The sequence below is a fragment of the Phasianus colchicus genome, chromosome 18, assembly GCF_987193195.1.
Source record: "Phasianus colchicus chromosome 18, bPhaCol1.hap1.1, whole genome shotgun sequence".
Lineage (NCBI taxonomy): Eukaryota > Metazoa > Chordata > Aves > Galliformes > Phasianidae > Phasianus > Phasianus colchicus.
This window is the reverse complement of record NC_143453.1, coordinates 11,995,285-12,016,002: the sequence shown is the minus strand read 5'-3', so window position 1 is coordinate 12,016,002 and position 20,718 is coordinate 11,995,285. Positions and strand designations below refer to the sequence as shown.

At 44.2% G+C, this 20,718-nt stretch overlaps 1 protein-coding gene across 3 annotated transcripts; it reads right to left on the bottom strand.

Moving 5' to 3' along the window:
* Window positions 1–918: 918 nt before the first annotated feature.
* On the bottom strand, window positions 919–17,189 carry ANKLE2 (ankyrin repeat and LEM domain containing 2). Of its 3 annotated transcripts, none has more exons than XM_090152475.1 (13): window positions 17,033–17,189; window positions 12,057–12,533; window positions 10,645–10,836; window positions 9,860–10,053; window positions 9,514–9,702; window positions 9,134–9,256; window positions 8,691–8,757; window positions 7,844–8,025; window positions 6,636–6,742; window positions 5,711–5,904; window positions 4,528–5,254; window positions 3,853–3,984; window positions 919–2,201 (listed from the first exon to the last, which is right to left on the bottom strand). In XM_090152475.1, the coding sequence occupies exons 2-13, from the start codon at window positions 12,520–12,522 to the stop codon at window positions 1,964–1,966; spliced, it is 2,811 nt and encodes a 936-aa protein (XP_090008601.1). In that variant the 5' UTR covers window positions 12,523–12,533; window positions 17,033–17,189; the 3' UTR covers window positions 919–1,963. The 3 variants fall into 3 exon arrangements, with proteins under 3 accessions (XP_090008601.1, XP_090008600.1, XP_031447914.2); XM_090152474.1 differs by lacking the exon at window positions 17,033–17,189 and adding an exon at window positions 16,547–16,925 and having other exon boundaries at window positions 919–1,512; XM_031592054.2 differs by lacking the exon at window positions 17,033–17,189 and adding an exon at window positions 16,547–16,805.
* Between the last annotated feature and the right edge of the window lie 3,529 nt (window positions 17,190–20,718).

The window sequence follows — 20,718 nt, the reverse complement described above, 5'->3', positions numbered from 1 at the left end:
CTAAAGCTGTAGGATGGTGAGCCCTGCAAAAGCACCTGGGGAGCACAGAGACCTCAAAAACAGAATGCTGAGCAGTCAGTTAGCAGTGTATTAGAGTATGTTTTTTCTTAAATATCTGCTCAAGAATGACCCCCACAGCCAAGCTGGGTGCCAGGAGTACCACTGAAGGGCAGTCCTGTGATAAAATGGCTCTTCCTGATGTCCAGATCATTGGAAAAAGACTTATATTATAAAGAAGACTCTCAATAAGTTTTTTTTAAATAATTAATTTCTAAAATAGGAATGTTTTTCCACAGTGTAGACCTGTTGCACCAAATAAACTTCGAAAGAGACATTAAAATATCTTCAATTTAGAAATTTCAGAAGAAAAAACTTTTGTGCCCCACTGTAAGTAAGTGAGTGGATGACACGTCTTCACTTTTAAAAGAACAAAAGTGTAATTAAAAATGTATGTTACAAAAGGCACTGTTAAGCTTGCAAAAGCATTAAGTGCATTTTTTAGGTTTCTACCAAATGAGGACCCTGTTTAAGGGTACATGGGACAGTCACTGCAGTGTGTGTTGGCCACAGAACATGGCAGCATGCAGCTCTGCTGCCTCGCCTCTGTGGGTCAGCCCCTGTGGCAAAGGGACCCAGAGGTAAGTGATGGATCCTGCCTGCAGTTACTGTCTCCTTAGGTGTAGAGTTAGGTTACAAAGTCCAAGGTTACTTTTACTCTGTGGCACCAGTGAATCCCAACCCATCCTTTTAACTAGCACGCCACTGGCAGGTTGTAATTAATTTTTCTAGTTAGTTTTAGGTTGTGAGGATAAGACTGGTTGCCTTGTTTTTGTTTTTTTAAATACAGAAAGCTCCCTTTGAGTTTTGGAACTTCAGCAGTGTACAGTCAAAATGAGTGATTCTTTCAGGAGGCTAAAGAAGGAATAACAGAAAGGAGTTACCACGTCCAGACTGGAGCCACAGTGACAGCTTAGATGTGTAGGCCAGTATCTGTAGTCCTCTCTTAGCAGCTGGGAACTGAGGAACTGTATCACGAGTCACTGGATAGCACTGTACTGCATTACAGACTACACCATTAAGGTACATTACTGGTAAACTTGCTGAAATTATTGCTGATGTGCTTTTAATAACTAATTATGTTCTGCAAACGAGAAAAGCTTTTGTGGGGAAAAGCGACTAATTTTAATTTTTTTTAAATTTCAAGCTACCATTGAAAGGATTACCAGTATTTCTACAGTGCCCTTTTACTAAAACACTCGTTACATCATGGTATTTGTTAACAGTCTGAGGTTAAGACTCAAGTTTTGCTGTGTAAATACATGCATACATCTAGAAGTATGTGTGCATATATATATATGTGTGTGTGTGTGTGTGTGTAATCAACTCTCCATCAGCCTGCTGGCTGTAACACCTCCTTTCTGGTTATGTTGAAGGGTTCCACATCGGTACCCCACACTGGAATGCTGTCACCACCCAGGCTTTGTTGTAGGCTTTTCCAGTTGCACATCTCCCCTGTAAGCAGAAGAACATTTTACATCTTGCCATTAATTTCTTCTAGTAAGGTTTCTAGTAAGATTTTACTGATGTGCTTCCTTCAGCCTACCCAAGCAAAGATAAATTGCTGAGGGCTAATGAGGTCGTTGTGCTAACGACAGCAGGTGATAGTGAAATACCACCAGCTCTAAGACAAGGTTCAGCTCATTGGCCTGTGGGCAAGAAGGGAAAAGTCATAGCTACTGGACAACTGCACTGACCTCACTAACTTCTTGCATATCACCAGGAATCTGTCATCTCCTATATGACATAAAGACATATATTCAGTTTTTGTAACATACATTTGTCCTCAATTGAGGAAAAATAAATAGCCAAGTGCAAACCTCGTGTCACTTGAGTAGTATTGTAGTTTTTTCCTTCACTCTAACAAAGAAAATTCAATTAAAGTTTCAGGAAAACGAATCATAGTTTAGTGGGCAGGAGGCTCTGAAAAATAACGCAGTTTTAACACAGAGTGGCTGACGCAGGCAGGACTGTAGCGGCCAGGGCTCCCAAGGTCTGGAGAGAACGAGGCAGCACTGCCATGCTTCCCCGGGCTTCCCATCATGGGACTGTTTCTTCCTGGACTAGAATACACTGCAGCATTGGGTGGGCCAGCAGTTGCGCTTTGGGACCTGAATCTTCCCTTTAATGATGGACTTGGCCAACTGAAAGAAAGACAAAGTCATTTTGCATTATGAATCACAAAAAGAAGAGCAGTAGTTTTCCTCAGAATCCCTTAAAGAGATCTTAGAAAAAATTGCACAAGCAGAGAACAATCGGAACAGGGAGTAGCTGGGTTTGAAGGCTCTTTATGCCTACATTCCTGCTGCGTGTGACAGCACAGTATGTGCCATTTGTTTAGACATGTTGCTTAACTAGTGAGATGCAATTTGCTCCAAAATGGCTATTAAGAAATAGGTGTGTGTTTGTGAAGCATCTCAACAACAGGCTTCAGGATCAAAGCTGACCATGGCTCAGTGCCAGAGCTACCAGCATGGATATGATTTCTCTCCCCACCTTCTTTTGTCAAGTTCTCCTTGTGGTTGCCACACCAGTAATAAGATAAGATGGATACAATAAATACATTAAGGTTTATAATATGTATGTATGCAGCTAATTTAAAAGCCTTTTAATTACTTTTATCAGACAGCTCTACTGGTCTTTGTGTTGTGCTTTAGGCAGAGGTACCACTGTACAGTGAAGGAGCTGACAGAACAAGCTTTGGCACTGTCAAAGAATTAGTTAAAGGTACAGTTTTTAAACATCGTTATGTGATAGAACAGTGATTACACCTAAAAATCTTGCATGCAGTTTTAGCACTTTAGAAGAATGTTTTCAACCTCACAGACGCTGGAGTAAGAATGAAAAAGAAGCCTATTAATTAGCCTATTTCACAAAATTAATCACAACAGGTGGGGAACAAGAGAATTTGACTTTGAAAAGAGGAGTGGTACAAGGACACTGCATCAACCAGCCATATGAAATAACTGCCTATTTATCTCTACTCCACTGTAAATCACAGAAGAATCTTAGCTAGCCTGATGTTTTCTCCCACCAGTACTTAATGGCTCTATTTCAGTGTGCTCTTTGAAACACAGCCAGAAGCTGCTGTTTGTTTCCAGGTGCCTGGCACACAAGCAGCTTCTCCTGCTCCTTATCTGTACCCCAAAGCAACTGCACTCAAAATAAAATGTATAAATGTGCATAGTACCTATTCAGGCATACCAGCTATTGTTACCATCACTTGTATAGCTTAGAGTGACATTCTTTCTAAAAACTGACCACATTCTGTAGTTGACATTATTAATTCCTTTGGAATGGGGTCACAGAATGTAAAATAAGATACATGAAAATACTGAATGAACATCCCCCTGCACATCTGTCCCTGAAAACAATACAACATTACTGCATTGCATCCACAACAGAGAGAATTACCAACACTGTTACTGCATGAATCCCTCCTTGGTCTGAAGTAATAAATCAGCAACTTGGCACCTTGGCCAACTAGAAAACACCCGTGCTTCTGAAAGCATTGCTTTCTGTCTGCGTAGCTGGTACAGAGATGCTGAGGTTACTAGGAACTACAACATGCTCTGAGGAATTTTGACTGAACTAGTAAACAACTTTCCTTATTAACAGATACCAGCCAAAATATCGTGCTAATTACTGAAGCACATTAATAGTTAATGCAGTTGAGAATTCTAAATGAGGTTTTTGTGAGTAGCGAGGCCTGAAATCCTAACTAACTGTTGGAGCTGTTCTGCAGTTAACCCACTGAAAACAATATTTCAGCTCATTTTTGACTTTGCAGAATACCTTTGCCTGTCAGCTGAAGAGTAGGACTGCACCTCGTGTTTCCATCTGTAAATAGCAGGGTACTTCTGGGAATCGATCTGCACTGCTTCGATAGCTGCTAAGACGTCACTGTCCAGCTTTGATGGACGCTCCCTAGAATAACACAAAGCCAGATGAAAGGAGAACTACACATTTGTCCAGGCAGTGACATCCCAACTCCAAAGCACTTTTTATACTAATGAAAGCAAACAAATTGGCAATCTTTCTCTCTGAACTTCCTTAGCTTCCCTAGGAACACTTCTCAGCAGACCCAGATGTAAATGACTGCCCATTATTATGCAGCAGCCTCATTTAAAAAAAAAAAAAAAAGCTTTGAACGTGTAATCTGAGGACATGCCAAGAGTGTGGTGAACACTATATTAATTTAAGTCAGCCTCTCGACAAGATTCCAAGCCTGTCAGGTGATTGGTAAACAGTCTGCTGAAACTGTAACTAGGAAACAAAGATTTCTTCTGCTCTTCATGTTTTAGCTAGAGTTAGGTCATTAATTATATGGCTACTGTACAAACACTGGAGTACTTAATAAACTAATTGCTGCTTAGTATCACATGACTTTAACCTTGCTGGTGATGACGTTACAATAAGTATCTCATTTTGCATACATGGAACACAGGGCAAAGAAAAGATGGTTCATACCCAAGCAGAAATAATTTCTTAGAGTTGTCATTTGCCGGCGAAGTCTTCAAAAGAAATTTCTGGGCAGGAGGTTCTTGACACTGTTGTGCCTCATTAGTCTGGATTCCAGATTCCACAGACAATCGTTCCCTTTCTGACTGCATTTTATATTCTGTCCTTAGCTTGGTCTCTCCAGGTTTCCCTGTAACGCTTGGCTCAGAAGAACTTGCTGGTGAAACTCCGTAGCAGGACTTACCCAGCCAGTCCTTGGGTATTCTAACCTGGCTTGTTCTTTCAGGCAGAATTCTCTCGTTCTCAATTCTTTCACTGATGGTATTTGATTCTCCTGCACCCACTTGTGGCTGGAACGTTAAGCTTTCAAATTCTGACATTAAATTGCAAACAGGTGACACAAGGCAATCTTCTCCATCATGCACATGCTTTCTGTCACCAATTATCCTTTCACTGGCCACAGGATTACAAAATCCATTTTTGCTGGAAGAAACCCCCTTCTCATAGTGCCTGGGCTGAGCTGATGTTTCTATGATGTTTCTGGTATGCTCCATTGACAAGATTTCACACTCAGCATCTCCAATAGCATCAATGCTGGGTTCCTTCAGCACAACAGGTGGGCTGTTATTCCGTGCTGCGTTTTGTCTGTTTTTAATTTCTTCTAAACTCATGTCATCCTCATCCTCATCCAAAAACGCTCCAACAGAAATAGAATTGCAGCACTTTTTACTCTTGCCTGTAAATAATTTAATAAGAGTAATGTGTAAAAAGATGTGCAACTCCCATCAACTAACTGGGAACAAATACACACCTTTCACCACAAAGTGTAAAGGATGATTCTGTTTTAAGAAGTTACTTATTCAGTATTTGTAGATTACAAAATTCCATACTCTACCAAGGAATTTCCAAATGCTCTGAGTAGAAAATATACTGAAAGTAGAGAGGTCTTCTTACTGGAATTTCATTTAGGGGCTACAACCACATAAAGGACAGCTTCTGAGAGCTGTTCTAATTCTCCTACATCCATGTTGTCATTAGCTACTTTTTCAACAACAAAATCAGACCGTTTGGATAATAGATGAACAACAGCAACCACAACAGGTGAATACAATTTCCCTGGACACCATGCTTTTCCCCCTCCCTCTTCTCCCTAGGTACACCCTGTTGTTTGTAACATTTTCCCTTTCCTTACCAGAAGGATGTGGCGTTTTGTATCTGTTGCAGGTTTCATTTTCCCCTGTTTCTTGTTGAGCCTTTTCGCTCATTTCCCGATGGCTCAGGTACTCTTCTAATTTTCGCAGCCCCTCCTGGGAAGACAGATCAACAAAACAGCCCAGAAATTCCCAGTATTCAACCCACGGGAACCCCAGTTCATGAGCTAACTCCCTGCAATAAATAAAATAAAACGAATCACTTGTGAAGACATGAATATTATTTTGACAATAACTTTTTCTGAACACATTTTATCAGCTATTAGCAGGAATATAAATATGCAAGTAGACAACAGAATTCTGCAACAATCAACAGTCTGCAACAACACATAGTTGACACATACACATTGTTACCAAGCATGGTATAATCTACTTTTTCTAGACCAGTTTTCCTTTTTTTCCTTGTGTTTACATTTAGCAGTGTACATATTGCTATTTTTAATCTGACATTAGACAGAGATGAATCCACACCAACGTAGGCAAAATGTGAACAAGACTCCATTCAGTAGCTTTTTTTAATTGGGAATGGAAGAAGGTAGGAGGGAGCAAAGGCTGACTTAAAGGAAGAAATGCAATGGACTTGTAGCAAGGTATGTTTTCTGCATGTGCTGCTGATACAAAGTGTTTCAACAGCAAGGATGCTAAATTTGAGAAAAACATTCTATATATACCATCAATAACAATTTAAGTATCTTTTGACTTCCAAAGCTGGACAGCCAAGCCAGGTCCACTACTCAACTACTCTGTTTAGACAAAAGAGCAGTAAAACTCCAACTGCAATATACTTCATAAAATATTTCCAGCAATATTTGCCTAAAGAGCGTGTTTCACTATGCAGCTCAGTACAATTGTTTTGCTTTTAATTACTCTATTGTTGATTTTCTGTACTGATACTCCATTAGATACCTTCCAACTCTTTCAACACCTCTTTCCAGATCAGATTTCCTGACATTGTGAAAGAAGCCAGCTCTCTCTCGGGGTGGAGTCTTCCACAGCCTGCGAAATTCTTCAGCCTTAAAAAAAAGAAATACTTTTTAAAAACCCACCCAACTCTGTCCCAACATGGAAGTTAATCAGTGCTAAATGCTTTGCTACAGCTCTAGAAAGCATTTTGCTGTGCTCGGTCTCAGCTTCTGCCACCAGTACTGCTCAGCTCTCACTACAAAAGTCTCACTTGGGATCTAAAGACAGATACTCCTCCCTGTATGTTTACTGATACATCTCATACATTACTTCTGTGGTCTCGTAACTGCTTCCTTATTAAAAGAATGACAATGATATATAACCACCTCGAAGCAACCTGGCTAGATATGAAGTCTAACTGGTTTTCATTTGTGTGCAGTGGGAAATAAGAGGCATGTCTTACAAGACTGCACTTTCATTTCATGACACACACTCTTCTGGTCAGTGCTTTCCAGGGCACAAAGGAGGTGTTCCCATATAGATATTGCTGGTTCCACAGACTGGAATCAGTTACTGTAACATATTCCTGCTGTTTGAACTCCTAAAGGGAATGAACAGATTTTTGCAAACTCCCAAGCTTTATGCCTTTCTGTTCAGACATCAGAAGTATCTGCCAGCAATCAAAATAATGCCTTACTTACACGACATACAAATTTTTTCAGAATATGAAACATGTTTACATTTCTGTCAGGCGAGCAGAAAACTGACCAAAGAGCATCTTTAGAAGAAAAGAACATCATAGTAAGCACTGCAGTGAAACTCAGTCCTGGAAGAGCTCAAACATCACACGACATCTCACGCTCCCACTGTACCTGCAGCTGCCCTACTGCCCACATGCTCATGTTAAGCAAATGAGTCAATAAATGCCTACTAATTTATAAGAAATATAACTGGTATTCCAGTATTCTGCCTGAAAAAAAAAAAGACTCTTTTCTATTATACAAGCACAACTCTTCTAGAACTATCCAATACCCACTATTTGCTTGTCACTATTTCCATTTAGAAAAAAACATTCACATGAATTCAGTAAGTAAAGTTGAAGTGCTTCAAACATTCTAGAAAGGAGACAAAGAATTTCTTTAATCCCATCCACAGCTCCACCTTCATTAAACTGGCACTGATGTCACATGAAGTTCTCATCAGCTCCTTACCTTGGAGGGACTCATGGGGCCTGCGAAAGCTCGTATGGACAACACGGGATCTTTGGGGCTGCCCGTGTATTTGGACAAAGCTGCCTGGGGACTTTCATCTGTCTGATCCGGTGACCAGGGCGCACCGATCACAGGAGCGGAGGAGTTATCTTCTGCTCTCAGAAGTGGCACATAGTATCGACCTTGAATAAAACAATACCCAGCTTTCTTAAACTGACGTTACATCAGCTTGCTCTTTCCTCCTAGAAAATCAATACACCTGTATATTTAACCATCTGACTTCACTTCAGCAGTAAAACTACATAATTCAAATTCACTGTTTCCAGTGTTTATTGGCTGCTTGCAGATCACATTTCAGTCCAGGCTCCCTTCTGTCTCAAATACAAAATGTAAGCATTGATACATACAACAGTTTCTAAAGGATTTTCACTCAGCTTCAAAGCCTGTTTTACAGATGCCCAAACTCGCATGTGACAGAATAGGGAAGACTTTCATGTCAGGGAAACCACATGAGTGCCAAACATGACCAAGGAACCTCCGGACCCATAAAGATCTTTTGATTGCTTTAAGAGAAATGTTTTCTGCTGCAGACATGCTGAATAAAATAATGGCTTGCCTATGTTACAGAGAGCTATGAGGAAAACTCTGCAATCCATACAGTATGAGTACTGACCACATAATTTAAAAGACACAGTAAGTTTTCTATTCCCTGACAGCAGGGAACAGAAGGATGCTACTGTACAGCAGCATTGCTTACGGACAGGAATGCTACAGAAAACCAACAGAAAACACTGACAGTCTCACAGGGTATGTCACATGCCTGGTGTACTTCAAACTGAATACTGACCTTTCAAATACTCTCTCAGTTTTTCTTTCAATTCTGCAGATTTATTCTTGCTTCTCTCACAAACTACCTGTTAATAAAACATTCATTCTTTACTAATAAAACAAAAGACATCAATTTCCAATCAACTGCAAGGTGTTTCTCAACAGCCACATTATTGGCCTTTACCCATTTCATCCAGCTCTTTTAATTCAGAATGTAACTGACCACTACAATACATACTTATCCATAAAAGAGAGACTGTACACAAAAAGCAGTGAATCCTAACATCCAGAACTTTGCTCTGGAGATAATCAGCACAAAGTATTTGTAATGTAATGAAAAAGATTTTCACTCTGGGCATTGGCACTGGTAGCTCAGCCTGTGAAATAAGCAGTCTGTGAATGTTCAAAGTTGAAAAACCCTGCTTTGGCATTTGACTTCATTGTGGACAAGGACAGACTTACTTCTGCTGGAGTTTGATCATATTTATTCCTTGAGTTTTTCACAATAGCTGGGTGTGAGGTAAGCACATTAACAACATCCAAATTCCCAAACTTGCAGGCAAAATGCAAAGGAGTATCAAATCCCTGTGACATTAAAGAGAGAAAATTCACATGTATTTGGAAACCTCATAAAATCAATCCCCTATGTTTTATTTTGAAGCTAGGATAAGTAAACAAACAGGGCTCATAATAGATCCTTTCCCAAAGCACTGTTAAAACCCACAAAACCCATGACCAGCTAACTTTTGCTAAAATGGCCCCTTCCCTCTTTTCTTCTCCCTTCTGTTTCCTTCTAGTAGTTTTCATAATAATAAGGAACTGTCACACATCCCAAATCTCACCATTTTATCTGGTGTATTGAGGTAAAGGTCAACAATGTATCGGATGCGATTCCTCAGCATTGTGTCATCATCGTCTGGATACATCAGCCGCATAAATTCAGGGTTTTCCAGAGTCTCCAGTAACTGCTGGCAGATAGCAGGCTGGTTCTCCTTGGCAGCAACGTGCATGACATTGTACCTGCACCCCTCCTGAAAAATAAATCAGAACTAACTGAAATCCAACAGCTTGCTTACACCTGCACACAGGGAAGAAAAACAGGGAACCACATCCATTCCAGTTATGCTTAGTAGGCCTCAAACTCATATCACTAGACCAGAACTTGGAGATATATATATATATTTTTACCTGTACAACTGTTGGATTGTCTCCAGATCCAATGAGATAGCGAGGATTACTCCAAATAAGTTCTGAAAATGTTGACACATCTCCTTTCTCCACAGCTTTCCGAAGCTTAGCAGTAAGATCCTGGGTACGTGGACTTTTGTAACTGTTGGCCCTTTCCTTGTTAGCAGTTTCCATCTCAAGTGAGCATAAGCCATCTATTAAAACACAAGTGTCATGCTTCTAGCTGCTCTCTTTTCAGTGGTCACTATTTTCATACCGCCAGCATAAGCATTTAATCCAAACTATCTGTTAACTTATAAATCGTTAATGCAAGAAGTTTCTTTTTTTAAAAAAAAAAAAGAAAAAAGGAAACATTATTGGAATTTTAAGACCCTGGTAGTAATAAGAGGTAGGGAAGAAAATAAAACATAATCGACCTATAGAGTTTTTTAGTCCAAAATAAAGTCTAAAACAGCCTCACAACTACTAATCTGCTTCCACCCAAGTCTAAAATGAAAGTTTGACAAGAACTTTCCATCCATGCAGCCTGTTAACATTTCAGCTTCAGAAGAGAAGCAGTATTTTTCAGTGTAAACTTCAAGCAAAACTGTACAATTATCATCATTTTTTAAAAGTAACAAATTTATCGTCACAGACCCATTTCAAAGTGTTCAGAAGTTTCAAAACACCGCTCTGAATTTGTTTCCTGTTATTAGCACACTGCTAATGAAGGGACTGATTCCCTTCTCTTAAAAAATTACCACTCTATGTTGTGTCTGCTGTACACAGATGAATACCCTCCATACCTCTGTTAAATGATCCTGTTTTCATCGGAGACGAACACAGCGAGGACTTGCTTGGAGATGGAAAGTAATCACAGATTCCTTTAGCAAATTTCTCAGCATCTTCTCTGTTTGAAAACGCTTTAAATCGTGAACCTTTAATCATCTTAACAGCTTGGAGAGCTTCCTTCTTATCTTCATAAACATGTATTCTCTCTGAAACACAGCACAGCCAAAATTAAGCTATTCAAGTAATCTCAGATTTGTTCATAGAAACAGATTGAAATTATCTAGCTATCCTCACAGTTTGGTTACAGTGTTTCTCTACAAACACAGCCAAAAATCAAAGTCGATTTAAATTTTACCTCTAGAAAACTGAATAGAAGGATATTACACATTGCAGGTAACATCAGGGGATGTCTGTACAGTGCTCAGACATTCACATTCATCAGATGTGAGCACCTGTTTTATACAGGTGACCCTACATCAACAAGAGAGTATTTCACACCTAGACTGAAAAGCGAGTTTATTCACCCTGCCTTTCTGTCCATGTTGCTCTGTACAGAAAGTTCAACTACTAAGTGACCCATTGCCATCACTATAAGACCTGTCAAAAGAGCCTCTGATATTAACCAAACCCTTCTCCTTCCTCTCCTTTTGCGTTTCAGTTACTTTGTTCAACTAAAGATATCTGAATATCATTGGAACGAGAACAAATCCCAGTGCCTCAGAGGACCATCCTGACTTTCCACAGTGACTGAAATGAGTCAGCTGAGAGCACGACATTAATTCTAAACTTTAAGTAACCATGCTACTAAAATCAATAAATGCTAATGCTACTGATCTCCTCCTGTAACATTTTCTTTAACATCTGCCTCCTCACTGAAGTACCTAAGCACCATTGAACACTCAGTTTGACTACAGAGATTGCTGAGAAAGACTTCATAGAATATAATTTCAATTTAGGTCCACAATTATGAATAAAATACATAAAATACACATCCATCAATAAAATACATTTGTTAATAATAAAGCTTAGTCCTTTCAAATATTAGCCTGATGTTTAGTATTTCAGTACTAATTCAGATATGTCCATAATTAATTCCTGCCAATTAAAGCATGCACAAGAGAAATTATTTCCTTTTTTTTTTTTTTTTCAAGGCTGCTACTATTAGCTTTCTCTCTCCCTTTCTCAAAGAAGTAAAAAGATGGAGTCATAACAATTTTGATCACTTGAAATCATCTGCATTCATGCTTTGCAAACGTTTTTTGCCCACACTTGGTTTCCACCTGCCTATACTACCTCAACTGACAATGATGTGCAACTGAATGCTATGGAAAGCATTGCTGAGAAAAGAGCATTTCCTTATACTACCTGATACGAGAAGCACACACTGGATTTGAGCAGATTTGAGGAGCACACAGATGCTACTTACCATTTCTTGCCAGTATGTCATCATAGACGGGGCAGACGCCGTAGTACAGCGGAGGATCTCTGGATGGTGTCTGAGCACTGCCTTGTGAACCAACATATCCTGCCCCACAGGCTGGAGCTGAACAGTTCACGTGTGCCACAGCTTCTTCTTCTGGAGGGTTCAACCCGACACAGTACCCGAAGTCGACCTCTTCAGACACACTTCCACGATGGCTGTGATTCACTGCAGTAGTTTTCAAGGCTGCATGGGTGCCATCGGATGGGTCGCTCCCAGCAGCCTCCTCTGACCACGCAGACCCTTCTTCTTCCAACGTTCCTTGCTGCTCCAATAAAAACTGAGCCAATTTCTTCTCAAAGATAAACCTGGTAGTGGAGGTGACAGGCCCACACTTCAGCCCTGCTCTTACAACTTCTTCTCTAAGCTCATCAGGGCTGAGCTGCTTCAAGCGGGATAAGATCGCATCCATCGTTATCTGACCTGGGGGAGGAAAAGATGAGATTAATTGCAAAGTCTTTTTCCTATTATTTTAATGCTGCATTAAGCCAAAGGAAAAAAGTGCCTCTTAACAATTTTTCTGACTCTGATGAGATTAATAGAGATACAGAGAAGGCAAAATGTTTTCCAACTCATTAACAGCCGTTAAGCCATCAGACTTGTACTGCTTCTTCTTTCTCTTGTGCCTACCTGAAAGAGTATTTACAACATACATTTTGTTCTCTTCTGCTCCTTTTAAGTTTCATTAGGATTTTCATTGTGAAAATTTAACCCAGAACATCTATGTCTGAAAATTGATGACAGACATTATTTGACCCCTATCAAGAAACCAACAACCTGTGCATAAAATGGGGCAGGCAGCCACATGGCTGCGGTACAGCTCTGGTTAGACAGCCCCCACAGCTGGAGCATGGCTCTGTCTCTACTGCAGGAGGAATTTCTCACTGAAAATCATAACACACACGTGTGGGGCAGCAGCCAGGACACTGCTTCTGGCAATGACTCAAGGCTGGAACTATTGACACAACTCGGTTTTTCCCAGCTCCTGTTCTGTGATCAAACAGTCAGGAGAGTGGAGCAGCTGCCCTTTCCAGGTTTCCCTCCCTAATATACAGCAGAAATGTAAAAATTTCTCAATTTCCACAGGGAAATCCTTCTTTCCACTCAGTGCTCCTGCTCACCTCCCTCCATGTTATCCACACACCCACAGTTTCTGCACAAGCAGCAAAGGGACACTGAAAACACCACGATGCCAACAGAATTCCCTGCTGGGAGAAACCTCCGACCCTAAGAAAACACAACTAAAAATACAGGATTGGGAGAGCTCGATAACATAAGAAGCTTCCATGTTATTTCGTTAGATACTACATCCACACAACCATAAGAGCTGTGCCTGCCTCCTGCTGCACACTGTTAGCAGTGGCGGCCGTAGGACCGAGATGCTCACACAGCTCACACAGCCACAGCCCTCGCAGTGCTGGCCTTCCCTCACTGCCCCACCAGGCCATGCCCCGTGCTGGCACTCACAGCACCTTTAGGATCAATTCAAGCAAGCTACTGCTTCACAAGAAGTAAAAATGTTATTGGAATGGTTGTACTTGCACACAGAGATTCAGGTCAGCAAGGACTGTCCCATTCTATTTAAAGCAAAGGATTTTCTACAATCATGAAACGGTTTGAGTAGGAAGAGACCTGTAAGATCACCTATTTCCAACCCCTTGCTATATGCAGGGACACCTCCCTGTAGTGCAGGCTGCTCACAGCCCCATCCAGCCTGGCCTTGAACGCTTCCAGGGTGGAGGCATCCACACAGCCTCTCTGGGCAACCTGTTCCAGTGTCCCACCACCTGCACAGTAAAGAATTTCTCCCTAATATCTAGTCTAAATCTCCCCTCTTCCAGTTTAAAGCCATTATGGTGGTGTTTGAACGCGGTATGTGAAACACCTCATCAGCTCAAATGCTCTCCTGCTTTAGCAGCAGTGTTGCAAGCAGCCCTCAGCATCAACCAGAAGATGCACCAAGACGTGAGAGGCCCTCTGGGAAACCAACGCAGGGCTGAGACAGCAAGCACTGCTCAGAACAGAGGGGCTGCAGCACTGCAGGGACTGCATCCCAACAGCCGAGCCCTCCTTCTGCCTGCATTCCAGCTCAGAAGAAATTCCAAAATCTCACAGAATCTCACCTTTCTCACACAATTGCACAGCCACCACTTCTTTTTTTTTTCTGCAGTCTCATCACAAAATATACCCACAAACTGTACATGACTACTTTGCGTATTAAGTTGTCCAAGATTTAGTTGGTAAAGAACCCTTTAATATTAAAAAAAAATGCAGCCTGCCCAACTTTTTGCAACAGTGAATATAGCCAAGCAAAATCCTACCAGAGTTTGAATTGAAAGCTATTATGCTTCTAAATTAGGAAATACCATGAAAACAACGCTAATGCCAAACTTCAGATTGATTCCAAGCAGCACAGCTTGGCAGGTAGTTATGAGAGTGTGCGCTGTCTTCTGTGCAGTGTTTCCTTTTAACACCTGATTTTAAACGTGTGCTTAGAGCACCTGCCTCAGTCGCAGGTTTGTTCACCAATATGAAGCAGAAGTGCAGTGGAAGCACGGGAAGTGAGAGCAGGGCAGCTCCAGGAAAAGAGCCCCACAGCATTTCCCCTCCACAGCAGCTCCGGAGCCACCTGCCCTCCTGCCATCACCTGCCTGCCCATGGCTGAGCCCGACAGACCAGCCTGACACACCTTCTCACTTTCGTTTGACAATCTTCTCCAAGTATTTTGAGCTTTCTTTTGGTAGTTTTATGTTACTGGCTTTTAATTAAGGGATAAAGCCATGAAGTCACATAAGAGAGTATTAGAAACTGCTATTCTGATTGATTGTTTTCTTTTTGAGACTGACCGCAAAACCATAATAATGGTAAAAACTTAGAGCAGGAGAGTTTATGGTAGAAACATCTCAATTAAAAGAATTTAAGATAATGTTATATAAAGCCTGAAGAATTAACTCAGGAAATGTTCCTGTTTCAGGGTCCAGGACCAGCAGGGCCATTCCAAACACTGCATGAGAGCAGTGGAACCTGTATAACCATGGACACAGAACGTGCAGGCACACAAAACCCTTCTCCCAGCGTGTGGTTCAGCAAAAAACACAGTACAGGACCAATTTTTCTGGTATCTTATGTTCTAGTTGAATTACTGCCTAGAATTCATCATCATCAGCAGCAGAAAGAGTATTAATTTCATGTGTCCATTTCACATCTTGTAGACTGCACACAACCAAATCCAAAAGGGATGTGACAAAGCAGGCAGCCAGGGGAGCAAACAGCCCTCGGGTTACGGCCGCGAGCACAGACAGCTCTGCAGAGGTCAGTTCTGTGGATGCTCTGTCACCCAACAGCCAGAGGTGGCACCCAGCCGAGCTGCCTGCGCGTCTCACAGCAACGCATTTCCCTGCTGGGAACCAACGGGCAATTTCCTTGGAGCAACACTGCCCAGAACGCCCCACAGCAGGTATTTATTGGAGCGGTGGAAACCAACTTTTTTAATCAACAGCACGATGGAGCACACGGATACTCAGCCTCCCACACAGTGCAGCCGTTTTGTTGCACAATTCATGCTCTTTCAAAAAAAAAACAAAAAAAAAAACGGTTTAAGAATCCTCAAGTTCACTTAAAAACACAACAGGACAGCCACGAAACTGATGACAACGTATTAATTCTTAAAGGCACCACCTATTTTCACCCGCCCATATCAGAAGCGTGCCTTGCAACCCCACACACCCGTCTGTTTTAAGGCAGTTACGCGACAGCTTTGCGCACACGCGCGGATGGCAGCGGGGTGACCCGAGCCCGGCGGTGCTCAGCGCCTTCAGGCACTGCAGGCCGCCGCACCCCCCGCAGGGCCGCCCCGCCCCGCACCCCGCGGAGCCGCCGCCGCCCTTCGGAGGCTCTGCCTAACAAAGCACAGCGGGGCAAAAACGCCTTTCTCTTTGCTCGCGGCATCAACGCGAAACAACGGGATCCGCTTCCAGAAATTAAGACCGATACCGGGACGGAACGAGCCATCGGCACCTGAGGACAGCAACGCGGCTCTGCCGTCCCGCTTCTCAAAACGGCCAGCAAACGAGCGGTGCAATCGCGCCGCCGCGCAGCGCCGCGCACACAAGTCCGTCCGTCCGTCCGTCCACCCATCCGTCCATCCGCCTCCTCCCCCAGCCCGGTTCGGGACACGCCCGGCGCGGGAGGACGCAGCGCTCGGCTGCCGGTCCCGCCCTGCGCGGCAGACGCGGGCGAACCGGGAACGAGGCGCGGGAAAGGCGGCACCGAGAGGACGCGAGCGAGACGCGAGGAGCGGCCGGAGATGGGCCGGGCCCGCGGGGCGCCGCCCGTGGCCGAGGGCCGCCGATCCGGCGATCCCCAGCGCGGCCGGCCCGCGCTCGGCCCCCGCGGCGCGCGGAGCCCCGGCCGCCCCGCCGCCCCGCCGCTCTCACCTGCTCGGCTCCCGCCGCGCCGCGCTCTGTCCGCCTCGCCGCGCGGGGTCGGGCAACGGAGGCCCTCCGGCGGCGCCCCGCGCCCGCCCGTCCGCCCGTCCAGCAGCCGCAGCAGCCAGCCCACCGCGCCGATCAGCGCGCAGGCGGCCAGCAGCTCCCAGGCCGGCCAGCGGCCCCAGCCGCCGTCCCACAGCGAGCCCCAGCCGCCGCCGGCCGCCCCGGCCCAGCGCTCCATGCCCCGGCCCGCCCGCCGCGCGCAGACGCCGGCCTCCGGGCACGGTACCTCGGCGGCCTCCCGGCTTCCGGCCCTCCGCCCCGCCCCGCGCCGCGCCATGCAGCGCCGCAGCGCCCGTCGCGCGGCAACGCGGCCGCGCGGCATGGCGGGAGCGCCGCGCGCCGCCGTCCGTGCGTTCCGCCGCGCGTGGGGCGGTGCGGCCGCGGGGCTCCGTCTGGCGGTGCTGCCCGTCTCGCGGCCCCGCCGCTCACCTCCGCGTTTCCTTCTGGACGGAGCGCCGCGCCCCGGCCTCCGCTCCTCCGGCGCCGATCCCCGCGGCCTTCGGCGCTCCCGCGGCCGGCCCGCCGAGCGGAAGTCCGGTTAAAACGGCGTTCGGCGCCCGAAGGGTGGCGGGGCCCCGAGGGAGGCGCCGAGCGCGGCGGGGATCGCTGGGAGCGCACGGCAGGGAGGGTTTTTCTCTCTCCGAAAAACGTCGCCGCTCCACGCAGCCCCTCGCGGGGCCGCCGGCCCCCCCTGCTGGCGGAGCTCCGCGCCGCGCTCCGCTCTCCCGCTCGATGCGCTTCAGCCGCCGGCAGCTCGGCGCCCAGCCGCTCCGCTCGCAGCGCTGCTCCCCGGCTGAGGAGCGAACGGCGGGGTGGCAGGGCCGGCGCCTGCAGCTGTAGTGAAAAATCAACGGGGGAGAAAAAGATAAGAACGAAGACAATGTCGAACTCTTTCAAAAGATATTTTTTAAAAATGGGCTACACAGCACGTTCTGAATTCTAAATAAACTGTCGAAATTAAGAGATCTTGGTTTCTCCTTATAAATAAAAACAGCATGGAGCCCTTTACCAAAAATAGTTTATTGCACAAAACTTTTAGAGGAATTCCTATGCACATTATTTTATAACCAACATGCTTTGTGTGATCGATTGTGTAACTCCTCCATCCCGGGTTATCCCCTCACAACACAGAACGACTGACTCCCATCTTTACACACCCAGCCCACGCAGACATCACATTAATGAGCATTGTGTATAAAACATAACGCTGCCTTTACAACACTGAGAACACCTTTATCTCCTGTAGGGATCTGTGCATCCGTACTGGAAATGAGGCTGCTCTGCTCTCAGCCTGGAGCATTATGCAGCAGTGGGAGAGCACTGTGATCAGACCGACAGCTAACGAGCATCAGGAATTTGGACTGGTGTCAGTAACCAAGACTCTGATCAGCCTCGTCACACCAGCAGGTCACACGTAAAGTGCTCACACCTCCCTGGCAGAGTTACTGAACACACACGACAAGCTGTGCATCACCAGTAGCAAACCTGTCAGCCCCGAGGAAATTTGGTACTGATAGCACCGTGTGCCCAGTGCACAGCTGATGTTGTCACAACCACTCGTGCTGCTGCATTTCACTCCCCTAAGGAGGTAAAGGTAATCCATGATAATACTAGCACTCCGACATTCATTCTGGGTAATACTCTTCATGTTCCGTAAATATTGTGGGTAAGGCTCTTTATGCCTGTGACGATGCCACAGATTTCAGCTAGGATATTGCCTGAACAAACAGCGTGGGATCAGATCCTCTACTGCATGAGTGGACGCGGGGCTCAGCTGGCCCCTGTGCAGTGCATGAGTATTTCCAAGACATCTGGAAGACACAGGATGGAACATTACAGTGTTCAGCAACGTCACAGACAGTAACTAACACTTCTTCCGTTGCAGGTTTTTTTTGTTGTTGTTTTAATGCATTTTTTTTCCAGAGCCTCCAAAAACCCAACAGTGTTTGGAAACCAACAGTACAGCCTTTAACAACTTTAACATCTGGGAAACATTCTTACTTTACAGCAACATTTCTGCCCCATCATCAAGCCTGTTGTTCAGTGGGTAGCAACACTGAAAGACAAACAAGGAAAATACATTCCCCTCAAATACTTGAGAAAGCAAAAAAAACCCTTTGAAATATTATTCTCCGATTTCTAAAAGCACACCAATGTCAATGAGGCACTGACACTCTCCTGATACATTTGGCAGTTCTCAGACCTGCAGAAGGGACCCACTTCTCATTCCAGTAACTACTCTGTTTACTGCCCATACAGCAAGAGACCTCGGCCTCTGCAAAGAGAGCTGCTCAGCCTCAGGGCGAGGCCTCTTAATTAAGCAGCAACTATTTCTCTGGATAATTAAGATACATAGCTGATAAGCTTGAAAGAAAAGGCCTTTCTTTTGTCACATACTGAGTGCCCCTTCTAGAAGGCTTTCTAGTGACTCCTCTGGCTTCAGCACTTAGGACCACACTGGATTTGGACCCACAGACCTCATCATCTGATCTGCAACGAAACAAACAGCATGGTGCTTGCGTCTATAGAAAACCACACACGGTGAAAATAAAATAACTAGTGCCCAGGAACTTTTAGAGACAGACAGGTCGATCAATGCAGAAATCTAATCTCAGAATTTCACAACAGCTCCTTCATCTTTAAAAAGAAAAATACGTATGTAAGACTACCTGACTGTACCAGCTGTCTTCATAAGGAGCTGGTGCAAAAACGCAGCGCTGCACGACGGCAGAATGCAGTACTGATACAAAAAGAAGAACAGACATTTTTAAGACAAGACCTATGACGGTTTCTTACAACTCTGGCTTCTCTGAGATCAGATAAAAGCTTTATCTATACAACTGTTGGAAAACTTCAGAGATTAAAACATAATGGATTAACTATAGGCAACATATTCACCAAAATGAACACCGATGTTAACCCTGCACAAGTGTTATTTTATTTAAAATCCTCGACATTTGATAACTTTTTGTACTGAATATATTACTCACTATGTAGTTTTGATTTTGTTATTTAACAACACTGCATATTTTTTTCTTCTTAGAGCTTAATATACAGGCAACTTCAAGAACATGACAGCAGCGAGATAATCAGTACCGTTGACTCTGCAAAGTGGACTGCAGTGGTTTGCAGACATTAACTTGTTTAAGCTAGTCAGTAAAGCTTCTGGCTTTTCTTTAAATTCGTCAGTAACTCTGTATGTTGGGCACCTAATGTTACACTAAGGCATCTCTCCCTTTGCTAACTTGAAAACCTTGGCTTTTAGCATCACTTGACTGTGACTCCACAAAATGCAAGTTAAAATCCAGGAGCTGAGCAAGAGGTACAATGTCATTCAGTACAGATGCTAAGTACTGAGTGTTCAACTAGATCTGAGCTTCAATAGGTAATTATGAGCTCTAAACATGGTTTACATGGTTCCCCCCACCCAATCTCCACCCCTCATCCAGTTTTGACTTATTTGAAGCGAGCTGCAATAATCTCCTCTCAAAACACCCAAACCCATCCAGGAGAAGCCTCCTCCAAGAAGCTCCTTCCTCTTGAGAAAAATAAACAAGCTGGACAACCAACAGGGAAACTTCTCCAAACACCATGTTATAGCTAATTATGAAAAAGTTACTTGAAGAATGCTTCTTTTTTTTTTTTTTAAACAGCTGATTAGTCTCCTTGCACTTGTTAGATTTAGATTTTCCTTATCAGCCTACAGTGAATACAACTGACCTGTTTTCTGTCTGTTTCAAAGACAAAACCATGCTGGCACAAGCTGCTACTCAATCTTCCAAAGAACATCCCGTACATTTTGATCTGTGCCTTAGGACACTGGGTGAAGCAGTACCTCTGCAGCAGTTTCTGAATGTGGGGTTTATCACTGCACTCTGAGCCACGCAGGCCCACGGGACCAAAGGAGAAGGACTGCTTTAATAATAACTTAGCTAAGGCATCACAGTGCCACCACTTCCACTCACAGTGGACACCTTATAATAGAGGATGCAAGGGGGAGGGAGTGAAGTGTGTTGGAGAAGATAATCAAAATAATAATTTTATAGGCATTATAATTCTGTCTTTCAAAGTAAAATAATTATATATCTAGAAGCTCTGGCTTTGGGAGCTAACTT